At 40.8% G+C, this 13,795-nt stretch overlaps 1 protein-coding gene across 10 annotated transcripts in view; it reads left to right on the forward strand.

The window, feature by feature from the left end:
• The window catches only part of SEMA6A (semaphorin 6A), a 118,382-nt gene that overhangs the window by 50,368 nt on the left and 54,219 nt on the right, over nucleotides 1–13,795 (forward strand). For all 10 annotated transcript variants that reach the window (XM_030469697.2, XM_030469700.2, XM_030469692.1 and 7 more), the window contains 5 exons: nucleotides 2,296–2,433; nucleotides 5,086–5,203; nucleotides 10,183–10,243; nucleotides 11,731–11,793; nucleotides 12,668–12,769. In XM_030469697.2, coding sequence (XP_030325557.1) covers nucleotides 2,334–2,433; nucleotides 5,086–5,203; nucleotides 10,183–10,243; nucleotides 11,731–11,793; nucleotides 12,668–12,769 — 444 coding nt within the window. In that variant the 5' untranslated portion in view covers nucleotides 2,296–2,333. The remainder of the gene's footprint in view (nucleotides 1–2,295; nucleotides 2,434–5,085; nucleotides 5,204–10,182; nucleotides 10,244–11,730; nucleotides 11,794–12,667; nucleotides 12,770–13,795) is intronic.

Raw genomic sequence — 13,795 nt, forward strand, 5'->3', positions numbered from 1 at the left:
AAGCTGTAAAGGGGAGTGGCAGCGATATGTCTTCAGTACCGTAATGTTTTCCTCATGGAGTGCACACACTGTTAGATGGTGGATGATGTGCTGATAGGGAGTAACAGAGAGAAGCTATTCTTATGCTCCAGAGTCTCGCTGTGGGCCAAGTGCTTTGAATCAACAGCTTGCAGGCTGATACTGTGGATGAATACTGTTTAAGTGGAAGAATTGGACTGCTTGATAAGTTATTCCCATTAAACTGTTTCTCCTCGTGTGAGTTTCAGAGAAGAATTTTGCGTTGGACTGTAATAATTTCAACGCAGCAAGAATTTCAATCTATTTGTTAATGAAGATAAGGCACTTTGTTTTGTCACTTTGCAGAGTGCTCACAGGGCAAAAGTTTTAAAGCAGCAAAATTACATCTTGAAAAATTGGATAGAGAGAAAGGAATTAATCCCTATAATGTGTATATCTTACTTTTAATTCAAACCTTTTGAGGGAAAGTGTGTTTCCAAGTATTATATTTACTTCTGTGCTTATTTCTACCTGGGGCATTCCTAAGGGCCCCAAATGGCAACAAATAGAAAGAAACAGTGCCTGCCCCAGACAGCTAGGAGTCAAGTGAAAATGTAAGAGGTGATTAAAGAGAAAAATGAACAAAAGAGATAAAGAAAGTGTCTGAAGGCAGACACAGCTGTGTCAGTAATCATACATAGCTATCGGCCTAACCAGTGCTAGATAGAAATGCTTCTCCTGGGGCTTGTATGTACTATCTTCTAGTATGCACTCTCACATAAGGTATAATAGACAGTCAGTGTCTGCATTGTGTTTCATTTATCCTTGATATTTTTATCCTTTGCCATCCATCTGACACTTTGTTCAGTTAAGGTGCCAGTCATTGACTTACATTAAATTTTATTTTTTCTAATCTCAGTCTAACTCAGCCTCTCAGTTATTTTGTTGATAGATACAGAGAATCAGCTAAGTTTCCAATTTGTGTGTTTGAATAGCAATAGGCAAACACAGAGTATAATAAATTACTAGTCCTTATGGACTGTATTGCCCTACAATGGAGTCCCTACTCCAATCCAGTCATAGGAGCTAAAATTTCATTTGAAAACAAATATCTGATAAAGCAAATTAATTATGGTGACATTTTAGAATTGGGTAAAAGATGAGGAATCAACTGTGTCTATGAAATTACAAATGAAAATGCAACACTCCAGATTTGTTAATGCTTTTTTTGGCAATGAGAAAGGACACATAGGTATCTAATATTAAAAGGTGTTGCAGAAGGGCAAGTTAGCACTTTGTTTGCCAAATTAAGTTTCAAAGACTATGTAGGTTATGAAGTTTGACTTTCTGCCCATAAGTCTTTAATGACTGACAGGGTACTGTAAAATAGTTTTGTTCAAAAGGGATCTTTGGCAGGCGGCATCAAAGGTTTGAAACTCTGGAAGGGATGAAAAGAAAACCCCACTTTTACACTAATTTCCCCTGCAGATCAACGTCTCTGTGAAATTTGCCTGGGAATTATGAGCTATTTACTGTACTATGTGCTGTTTTCTTTCACTATATCCAGAGGCCCCTGTGGTTCCTTTTATCTTCAAGATTTAGGGATATTTTTGTACATGAAATGTGAGTGAGTGAATGCATTAGTGGAACACGGGATAAAAATGCTGGGTTTAGACAGTTCTGTTCTCCCTTATTTTATCGCAAGTTGGAGTATTGGTTTTATGGCACCTAGATTTATGGGTACATATTTCTATGGTAAAGCCCAGTGACATGTTATACATGCTCCATCAAGCTCTCTCAGTGTTTCTTCACTTGATTCACAGCTCTGCAGGGTATGAATCAGGCCCATAGTATAACCCTTAATCTCTTTTTAACCAGAATAATATAGTGTGGTTTTTTTATTTATGGTGTGTGTCATTGTATCATCATCTAATAATGTAAACCAAAGCAGGGGAAAATAAAATATTTCTTAGAAAACTCTTGTCAGCTGTCAATCAGTGTAGGAGATTAAGTTTCTTTATTGCATATAAGCAATTGAGGCAAAAAATTCTTTGTAACTCACAGATAATGAAGTCTATCCTCAAGGAAGATGGGGCACCATTGGGGCATGGGCTAAAGGGAAACTGGTGTGGTAGGGCAGTTTCTGCTTAGAAACATGGCATACCTCCTCAGGTACAGTGAGATGCTTGAGGAAAAGGAAAGCTCCCTCTGCTTTCCATTGACTCCTTTTAGTTTTCTGTATGCAGTGGTTAAAACCTAATAGACAGAAGGTGCTTAAGGCCTGTTTGTCTTCCACAGGGTGAAGTGAAGAAGTGAAGCCTCCCAGCTGAACTACTATGAGGTCAGAAGCCTTGCTGCTATATTTCACACTGCTACACTTTGCTGGGGCTGGTTTCCCAGAAGATTCTGAGCCAATCAGTATTTCGCATGGCAACTGTAAGTATAAGAGGCCAGAGGACTGCATTTGCTTAATCAGGGGACTTCAGCAGTATTTTATTGAATGCAATGAATATGTCAGATCAGCCATACTAATATAGGATACTAATATAGGAACATGACTTTTTCACATTGACTTATGTCTACTGGGTGGAAAACTGCTTGAACTTCCAGAACCATGTTCTTCCTCCTTCTCAAATAGACATTCGCATAGCATAATCACGCCAAGTATCTTGCTCTATCCAGCAACAAAGAAGAGAAGCCTTCTCCCCGCTTCCCTGTCCCATAATCAAAGTGTCCCTCACCTGACTTGTGAAAATGTAGTTCTGGGTAACCAATGAAGTACCTCAGAGTATCAAGCATAGCACACTAAAGTAACTGAGCTTTGAAAACATAATTTGTTGATCTAACACAAATAATTGAATTTACTCCTTTAAGCTCTGGTGGATTCCACTTTAGCATTAGACATTTTTTGCTAAGCTGGAAATGTAGCTAACAAAACAAATCAAGACGAAGAATCTTTTGTAACAGAATCTCTCTTCTTTCTTACCAGCAGTAATTGGCAAAATCTCCAAAATCTAGGGTAACACAGGCAGCTGTGAATCAGTATTGAGACTTGATGGCAAAACAGGTGGAGAGCTTTCTGTGCATTTTGCGCATCAGGCTTAGCATAACTGGTTCTTTCACGTTCACCTCAGCTCAATTACAGTTGCGACAAAGAAAAGTCTTACCCAAAGGTTCAGATGTTTAAAAGGAAGTCTTTAGCGCCTGGGTGTCTAAAAGTATGCCAAAGAGTAGCAAGACAGAAATTAGTAGGCTCATGTTTAAGCCTACTTTGGGTCAGGAATTTGATTTTAAAGTGAATTTCTTGCTTGTCATTGTTTACGGTGCTTTGGGGTGGCCTTGTCACCTGTTAACTTGTCTGTCTTGGGTAACACCAAGCCAAAAGACAGACTCCAGGGACACACTTGATGCGTTCCAGATGCTGATAGGCGTCTGGGGTAGAAGAACTGCTCTCAGGCAAACCGTACTGAAACACATCTAGTGTGACCACTGGGTCTTTAGCACCAGTATTTTCACCCTCCAGAAGTGTGATGCTAACCATCCTTGCGAATGCAGAAATAGCCAGTCTTGATCCTTTTGGAGAAATGGAACATGGGATAGCTTCCTCCTCTGCGGCATAGCATGCTGAAATGCACATGAATGTACAGGGCCCCAGCTCATGATAGATCCATGAGTTACAGAGGAAACTACTGGTATGAGACAGAGAACAGCCTGACAGTTAAACTTGGCATTTGCATGTAGGACTTGGTCAGAAGGATTAGGCTTCTGAATGTAAATCCTGACTGGCCTGTCTTATTTTGTTTCTCCAAGAGTTCTCAGTGTCTAAGTCACAGGGAAGTTCCTGTTTCTACCCAGTTTTATCACCAGGCTTTCTGACACATGGCACTCTTCGCTGCTTTGCTGAAGCCATGATGTGAATCAATACTTCGACCAAGCTTAACAGAGAAAACAGTTTTAGAGGACAATAGCTAAAACCACTAAAGCAGTAGGTGAGTTTCAGAAGAAATAGGCTCCTTCAAACAGCTCTAGGTGTCTGGGAAGGCATATTGATGGGGAAAAAGCTCAGGCACAGCTAGATGCTAGTCAGCTCTCTATAACATGAACATGCAGAGGTTCTTTGTTGATGATGATGCTCATCAGAGGTTTATCCTCCTCCTTTTTTCTAACTGTCATTTTGTTTACTTAACGAGCGCCTTAGTTTGGGCATCTAAATGTCATGATGATGTATACATGTGAAGTCTACCAGCAAGGTGGCCCTTGGTCAGAAGTATTCACTGTTGTTCTAGGCTGTACACACAGCCTGTAACACACAGCTGGGGAGCAGCAGCACACACTGTGTATGCTGAGATCTCATTAAAAAATTCATGGAAACACAGTGAATAAATGCTCTTCCTGGTAGAGTGTGGGGAGGGAAAGCTGACTTGTCAATAGCAGAAGCTCAGTACAGGGCTTCCAATCAGTATTGTTGTCCAGCTGCCAGAAGAACTGGAGTATCAGACTGGTTGCCAAATAATATGCAGTGACTTTCATATTACAAAGTTCAAGTTGCTGTTTCCCACCGTTTCTCAGAAATCCCCACAGCTGTTCTACGATGGCAGTCCAATCCTGTAGGAAACCCAGGGAGCTGGCAGTTTGAACCAAGGAAAGCCAAGTCTATTGCTTTAACCACTACCATTCCAGTCATTGTGGTGATTGATGGGCCACTGTGAAACAGCTTTGTCCTGCTAGGCACACTTTGGCAGCCAGGAGCAAGCATTTAAGCTTTGCAAACAGTAAAAGAAAAGCTGTGAGACAGGGCTGTGTACCTTTGTGCCAAGAGCTCCAGAACGGCTTTACGTTCTAAAAACCCTTGCAATTTTTGTCTTCTGCAGAGGTGATGACTTTCTCCTTTGCAGCTGCAAGGACGGCTGTAACCTTGAAGAACTCTCTAGCCCTCTGTGCTCATGCCTTCCAACTCCAGGCTGTGCTGCTGGGGCAGAGCAGAAACCGCAGGAGTTGGCTGTAGCTGGGCCCCATAGTGCTCCGTGTTAGCACAGTTTCAGTTTGTGATTCTGTTTTGACCCTGTTTGGTTTTTTCCCCTTCCGCAGATACAAGACAATATCCGGTGTTTGTGGGTCACAAACCAGGGCGGAACACCACGCAGAGGCACCGGCTGGACATCCAGCTGGTCATGGTCATGAACAGGACCCTCTACGTTGCTGCTAGGTCAGTAGTCCCATGCTTTGCTGCTCCTCCCTTACTGCTTTCAGAGGAGGAAGGAGAAGACTAGGGATATTCTGAGTTCTTTTTCATTTTATTTTCAGGATTTTCTCACACTCAGATACAGCTTTGCAGCCTGTTAGTAAAACACACTGGAAACCTCAACTGAGGTTCAGTTTTGCGAGGTGCTGAGCCAGTCATTTCAGGTCGACACACCTCCGCCTCCTTTTGGACTACACCTTGCCTCAGCAGCAGAGAAGTTGCCAGACAGATTGTTTAGTCCCATGGAGGAGAAAGTTTGTCCTCATCCTGTAATTTTGTTTGTGCACACCATTAATGACATACTTTAGAGAATGATTCTGCTGGTGCACAAATGCGTTTTGGGATAAGAGTTATTAAACTGTAACATTGATGGTTTAGGCGTGTTTTTAATGTCGTAAGACAAAAAAGAGGCAAACATGTTTGCTGCTGTTCTTCTGTTGTGTTCAGCAACGTTAATTGAATTTGGTGTATGGATCTTTTTGGAGAGCTATACTGTGCAAATACAAGCACATGCCTTTTTATCAAAATTGCACATGGAGCCACCCATTCCGTTTGAATAGCATGGCACCATGAGTGCCATGGTGGTGGAGCTACACCGATTTATGCAGCTGCCAACCTATCACAGATCAGACATGAACACTTCCTGTCCCTGCCTGTTGCTAGCAAAGGAGATTGATGATCTTAGAGTGGGGATTACCTGATGGATGCAGGCTGAAGGAGAGAAGCATCCAGATTAGCAAGGATGGGTAGTCAAGTTTAGGAGCTCTTGGTCCCAAATCCTGTTTGGGACCTGCCGCAGAAAGCCAGGCCATTGCTGCAGATGAGAGAAGTGGTGGGTGGGATGGCCAGGAGGTGAGAGAGAACAGCTGCTGAACAGGCAGCCTCTCGCCACAAGCCCTGTCCTCAGAGCCCTTGGCAGCAGCCAGGAGGTGCCTGTCCTTCTTCTCCAACAGCCTCTCGCCATCTTGTGGGTGATCAGATGTGTCCTGTCTTACAAATCTGCCTGTCAAGCTCCACTTGACACCAAGTAATCGGTTGCATTGCACCAGCAGGACCACTGAGAGCCATTTTCACTCATGTCCCTGGCTGGTAGACAACCACACTTCTACCTGTTCCCCTACCCAGGCATTGCTGCTGTACTGGCTAAATGCAGCTTCTTCAGGCTTCTCACATAGGCCAATTTGTGTGGGGTGGCAGAGCTCTGGGTTCTCACTCATGCCAAGCCCTTGCATCAAGTCTGGGCAAAGAGCGTGTATCCTTCCATGGGAGCTGCCATGGAGTTGGTTGTACAGCACAAAAAGCAGCTAGCCCCACAGCAAGGCCTACCTGCACTCTGCCTGATCTCAGGGATTAGTATTTTTGCTGCATTTAGTGTGATAATGAGCAGGGCAGGGGAGCGGGCTGAAGGAGTTTGAAAAGTTGTGGCAGGATTTCCTCCTTTTCATGGCTGAGTTCCCTTTGCTGTCCTTATTTGTTTTCCTTTAAATTAGGAAATCATTTGCAGTGAGGTGGTGGTAAATCCACTTTGTAGATTTTGCTCTGCTGTATTCATAGTTTGTTCCCAGACTGAGATTGACGCAATTAGACTGTCGCAGTGCCCAAGCAACTGGCATTACAGCAGGAAAACCCAGCAAAACATTTTGGGATATGAAACCACTGTATGCACAAATTATATAAAGAATGCTAACACTTGGGGGATGTGAAACATGCATTCTTACGTATTATGTAACTATATATTTTTATAAAACAGTTTACTACAGTGAGAGTGCTCATATACTCCTAGGGTCTTGCAACCTGCAAAAAAGAATAAAGACCTGATCTGTTTTGTACTTACACAAGCACAAGAAAAATCTTCTTACACTTTGGTAGCTCAGAAACTCTTTGACATATTCTTTTCCCCCTCCACATGTAACTGAATGAAATACCTGCTGGCCTGAGAAGCCTATGTGATACTAGGTAAAATTCAAAGGTCATTTTTATCTTTAAGTAATAAAATTCAGAAAATGAGTTATCCTTGGATAACTAGTGTGAATGAAAGTTTATAACTACAATACTGCATCTCCTTTAGAGGTAGTAGCAAATCTAGATGCTGAAGCAAATTTGTACACAATCGAAGGTGTTTCTCAGAGTTTTGTAGCAAGATTGATTGAAAACTGAAGCTAACATAAATCCCTTAGCTGTCATATCAGATGTTACTTTCATGCTTTCTTTAGACATTGATGCTGAGTTAATGTTTGCACCCAATTATCTGAAAAGCAATCAAAACACATGCTTAAACATTCATAGTTTTTGTTTTGGAGTTGCTGGGCTTGGGTTGCGGTTTTCTGTTTGTTTGCTTGTTTTAGAAAATCCAGTGCTGATTTTGGAGAAGGTTTCTGTGTGCAGGAGACGACCAACTCAGATTTGAAAGCCTCTGATAGTTTATTACTGAGTGACTGGCATAGAACAAAATTTCTGTCTGTCGGTTGCTCATTTTGTCATACGAGATACATGACTCCTGTATTAGCTATTACCAAATAAAATCTTGTGTCGCTTCAGAAAGGCTTTATTTCATCTTATCAGACAGAGTTATCCAGCCAGTATAAATTAGAATAACTTAGCTGAAGCCCGTGTAGCCATGCTGTTCGAATATCTGGCTTGCAGTCTGCAAAGGAGCAGCTCTGTTTTCTTTTTTCTCGTGGGAAGGGTTCTCCCTCGCTGTCTCTCTCACACTCACCCGCACTCGAACACACACACCCTTTTATAAGTTTTCCATGACTACTCCTCCCAATGTCTCGTGTGGTGGCAGCTTTTGTTCACATTATCTGCCACCCCTCATGTGTATGTACAAAACAGTTTATTGAGCCCTCGAAGGATTGGGATGGCTGCCTCCTCATTTGCAGCTACACATTTCCAGATGATGCACTGAGTGGCCAAGGGTCATGCACAGCCGGTGGCGTTATTTAAATTCCCTTCCTCCACAAGATTATGCCATGGCAACAAAACTGGGTTCTGCTGACTGGAGGTGGGAAAAACGGAAGCTCTAGGATTAAGTCAATTTGTGTTAGAATAACTTAATTAGCAGCGAGCTGTACACACGCCATCGCTAACAGATAGTAGGAGTTGGGCAGCAGTGGGAAAAGGAGGGCAAGGACAATCCAGCCTTGTCTGTGGTTAGAGAGCCCTCCCCTGAATTTGGCAGCTCTTTCGCTCTCTGCTGACATTGTCAGTGACTACCTTTCACGTACAGCATGAGAAAACGATAGGTAATTTGCCTCATACTAACCCTTTTTCAGATGGTTTTGTAACTTAACATCAGAGTTTTCTTTGAACTGTTTCTTGAACCAGAAAGTTAAGTCCTCTGAAACCTGTTTTATTGAGAGTGGAACTAAATAACTCAAGACTCATTCTGAGTACCACCACTATGTTTTCTAATTGTCTTGTTTAAAAAGAAAAAAATCATAATCGTTGGAAAGGAACACTGATTATTAAAATCAAGAGCGGCACTGGAAGAAGGTTTTTAGAGCTCCAGCTGCGCCTAGTTTGCAATTCAAGAGATTTTGTTCCTAGTTTTATGCAGTAGGAGTGACAGTAACAAAGGGCAATGTACATAAAAAGGTAACTATGCAGTAATCTATGAAGCTGAGATCATAGGTAGTTATATTCCAGTACCAACCCTGACCAATGATCTGCCGGTAAAGTCAGGCAAAGAGTAAACTGAAAAATTAAACCAATCTTGGAAGTAAATGACAGCTCTGGTTTTACAGTGTCTGGAGGAGAAGAAACCAACCACTCCTCACTTTGGTGTCACACAAAGCAAACAGCCTCAAGCACCATAGCAAACAGTAGATTTTTAAAAGCCAGTTCCCTGCAACAATGATGCCTCTTTTGTCCGCATGAGAGAAGTGTTGCTTATTCCTTTTATAGCAGTATTTTGTGTTTGCTTTATTTAAGAGACTAACACTGTTTCCCAAAAACCCAAGAAAATGAAGCTAACTCTGAGAGCAGGGATTTCTGAAACGGACACAGTCTGTATCCTGCTTTCAGCAGACCCCTCCAATGCTGTGGATCATGCTCCAGCTACACAGCTTCCTGCATTTTGAAAAAAGCCAATATTACTTCCAGGAAAAATGAGATGCTCAGTCCAAATTTGATGTGGCAGTTACTACAGTGTTGTGAGTTGGGGGGGAGTTGTTTTGGGTTGGGTTTCCCCCTGCCCCTCCCCCTCCATTTTAGGTTTCATATAGATGTGTCCTTGTTCTCAGTTTCCAGAGAGGAGAATGTTTATGAATATCTCCTTACCTGAGTAGCTGAGACTATTTCCTCTTTCCAGGGAGAGATTGGCAGCTAACTGTAGAGAAGGACAGGTTCTCAGGAAAACAGGAAAGTGAATGCAATCAAGAAATGTGAACTTTTTCCAGCAGAGTATTTTAGTTTAGTTTGGCTACCGGCGTGTGAAGAGAAGAATGATTTCTGTGAATAGCTTCGTGGCTGTCAGCCTTTTGCCTACCATATTATCAATCAAATTATCACAGCTGAGGTTAGACATGTAATTTCAAATAAATAAATAAATAAATAAATAAATAAGAGGAGGAGAAAGGAGAGTGCAAAAGCATCTGCATGCTAGATTGTGGCATCTGCTGTAGGACCTATAGAGCAGAAATTATATGAGGCTCATCTTCTTTCCAAAATCTCATTTGTTCAAATAATTGCTTTTGGGAAAGAATCTTGCTTTGAAGTTTTGTAGCGTTTTTCTTTTTTTTCTTAATGGAAAGGAAAACAGTTTATATATGAAAGTGCTTTTCTGGGAGAAGCAGGCAATGCTGCCAGTAATGTTCCCTGGTAAGACCTGTAATCTTTTTTGAATGGATTATGGATTATCTTGTGAGAGATAACTCTCTTCATAGAAAATGAATTGTCTTACTACTCCATTTGACTTTATGTTCATTTGCCTTCATTTACAGGGACCATATTTATACTGTTGATATGGACACATCACATACAGAAGAAATCTATTTTAGCAAAGTAAGTAGCTTTTATCATCATCCAAAAAGCAAGGACACTAGAACAAACTTCAAATAAATTAGATGATATTGTTTCAAACAACTTGCCCGTGCTGCTGTAAAAACTGTAATAAGCAAGGAAGATGGCATTGCTAATCATATTTGAGGAAAGCTAGAATAGCAATCATGTCCTCTGTAAATTTCTGATAAGTGATTTAGCTGGGCTGGTAAGCAATCTATACTGAAATACAGTGAAGTCCCTGATGGAACATCTGTCAAACATCTATTCATTATATTTAGCAGTTTTCTGTAACAGCTATACTATCCCAATTAAGTATGCTGGAACTTTCATCATTAAAAGCCAGTGCTACTTGCATATTTTCATGCACACGAATTTTACTCACTCATGCAAGTACTCACTAAATAAAATCTTATTATAACATCACTTTGTAGATATATTCACATTATCTCCATGGGAAGTTCCATTCAACCTAAGAAGAGCTTTGTCTGCATTACCATATTGTGTATTAATATAAACATACTAGAAATACTCTCCCTTCGGCTCCTTTGCATTGCATTCATACTGTGCAATATGTGCCAAATACAGCCTTGGTCGAGCAGAAAATCATATGAATTTGGACACTGGATTAATCCACTGTAGGAGGGCAGAGTATTTCATTGTAACTGTGAGGGATGTTGAAGATGAGCTTATGACCAATTATTCATGAGAAGCAAGGGTACAAGCTTGTAATGGAAATAAACAGTCATGGTTACTCTTTCAGCTTGGAGCCCTTCATGAATGCACAGAGTCTCAGTTTACTGATGGGAAACACTGTCAGGACTATCGTGGCAATGGTGCCTAAGGCATTACTAACTTAGGCTATATGAAGTTTTATTATAATTAATCAGCCTACGACACTTGACCACTCCTGAAACTCATCACAAAAATATCCAGGCTGGGATTTGCCTGTAAATGTTCTGGAGAAAGAGTGTTAGCAGATAAAGTCAGCAGTGTCTTGATAGACAGAAGGCTTCCTGAGCCTGTTAGCTGAATTGAAGTGATAAGAATTACATGAATTTGATTTCTTTGCTAAGCTAAATATTATCTTCCAGAATACATATTTTATTTAGAATCCAGTTAGAGTTTCTAGTCCATAAATGTTTATTCTGATTTGCAGAACAATATCAAGTTAAAAGAAGAGAGGATCTAGTGCTTTTAAGAAAAATACACGTATTTTTGCAAGCTGACCTATTGCTGATTTCTGTCGGTTTAGGCTTTAAAAAAAGGGATACATTTCTAGTCTAATGAATAGAATGAATAGATGGCAATACAAAATTAAGTGCATCACTGATCTTTCATTGTTGTGGTGAATTAATCACGGAGAAAGGGTGCAGAAAGCTTTCAATAAATATATGTTCAACAGCTAGTCTCTCCTAAGGGACTTATAATTCTGAAATGAAATGCAACAACCTCTGGGCTCTAATTGATTTCTTTCTTGATCCTTGCAGAAATTGACATGGAAATCTAGACAAGCTGATGTAGACACATGCAGAATGAAGGGAAAACATAAGGTAGGCAATTTTCATTTCTTCTGCATCTGCCACTTTAGTTTAGTTGCTTCACTATTATCTCAGGCTGCTGTCTGTGATGTGGAACGGATTATGCCATTCACTTCTTGCCAGTAATTGCTTTTCCCATCAACTTACTGAAGGCTTTAATTTGCAAAAATAGTTTACTTTTAATGTGATAAAACATTACAACAGGAGACACAGGAATATCCTGAAAGGCACTGAGGATTTTGGACATAATGCTTAGTACACTGATTTTGCTTACCACTTGCCTCAAAAGCTAAGTGCTGCTCTCCATCCTCCTGAAGGAATTTACCGATAAGTTTGTGTAAAGCATCAGGAAGCATGTAAAGGATCAGAAAGCTTGAATGTGTACAGATGTTGAAGGACTGTTTCTCACACCAGTTTTAGCCTACTGTATGTAACCTATGACTAGCACATGTGGTATCAGATTTAGATGCAGACTCTTTGATTTTTTACACCTGCTTCCCCTTCTAGTTACAGATGCTTTATGCCAATACATTGCGCTGATGTCGCTATTGTCTTGCAGCTACGTAGGTGAGAGGAAGACCAGATTTTTCACGCTTGGGGAAAGCAACAGCTTTAAAACAGAATTCACCTATGTGAACAGTAGCAAAATCTGAGCTATGATATTAATATAATATCTCCAGTTCTTTGTAACCATTTTTAAACCACTAGAATGTAAATCAATTGCATCTTGCTCATTGTCAGTTAAACAGATGAAAAAAAGCCGAGAATATCACAGTGGCTACCAGCCAATTTCATTTTCGACCTGACAATGAAATATCATGGCATAAAAATAAAACCAGACACTCAAAATGCAGTAGTTGAAATTCTTTTTATTATTTTTCTTCAGGATGAGTGTCATAATTTTATTAAGGTTCTCCTAAAAAGAAGTGAGGATACACTGTTTATCTGTGGAACAAATGCATTCAACCCTTCTTGCAGGAACTACAAGGTATGTGATCTGTTTGTGGGATTTCATTTATGCCTTGTCTTTCTGTTGGATTTATTGTGACTCTGCTGGCAGCAGCGTGAGGTTGTCATTCAACAGTGCATCATTCAACTCCGTAGCATTTATCCCCACTTGTTTCAGTGGTACAGAGCTCAACATTGACTGTATTTCTGAGGATTTCTCGGGCTGATTACCTACCTGTTTTCAACTCCTGCACGTCAAGAGTTTATTGCTAGTTTGTATTGCCCTCCACAGATGCAGAGTCCTTCAGATCCCTGGCTGGGGATGCGGTCACTCCTCAGAAAGTTCCTTGGCTTGTTACTGACACCCACATCAAGTCATAGACCTTTGCCAAGGGTTGCCTCTGGAGTAGCACGTTTTAAATGTCTCTGTTGTACTGTTCTCAATACCAGAGCCAGTACTTAAGGCACTTGATGGCGTAGCGCAGCAAACCCTGAGCAGATTAATGCTGGGCACCCAGTAGATAGCTGTGGAGATCCTATGGCATTGTGTGCTGTAAAAGTGATTGACAGCATATCTCCACAGGAAAAGGTACAGCAGGAGGGTGATGTATTCCTCACTAGCTGAAAATCTGCAAAGCCAAAACACTATCCTGAGCAGTGTAGAAAACTATGCTGGTCTGTGGATACTCAACATTAATTCCCTGACCACAGTTTCTTCCTTTAACATAGTGTATCCTGGTTATCTGCATTTATTCAAATATTTCCCATTTTCTCAGTCTTGCACCAGTATAATCTGATATTACTCCCAACAGTGGATGTCTCTGAAGTAACTTTGAAATGAATTTACTTAGGCCCTTTTAATATACAGACACTGCTTTTCCAGGCACTGCTATATCCCACAGGTCATTTCTCATCCTTCTTTGGGAAAAAGAAAATGCAGCTTTGATAGCGTTGTTTCTAATAAAGTCACAGCACAATTCTCATTCATTTCACTGGGCTCAGAGTTACTGTAAGAAAAAACCCAAACTAGACATTAACATCCAGGAAATTGACTTCCTTAGTGGTA

Source organism: Strigops habroptila, chromosome Z, assembly GCF_004027225.2.
Source record: "Strigops habroptila isolate Jane chromosome Z, bStrHab1.2.pri, whole genome shotgun sequence".
Classification (NCBI taxonomy): domain Eukaryota; kingdom Metazoa; phylum Chordata; class Aves; order Psittaciformes; family Psittacidae; genus Strigops; species Strigops habroptila.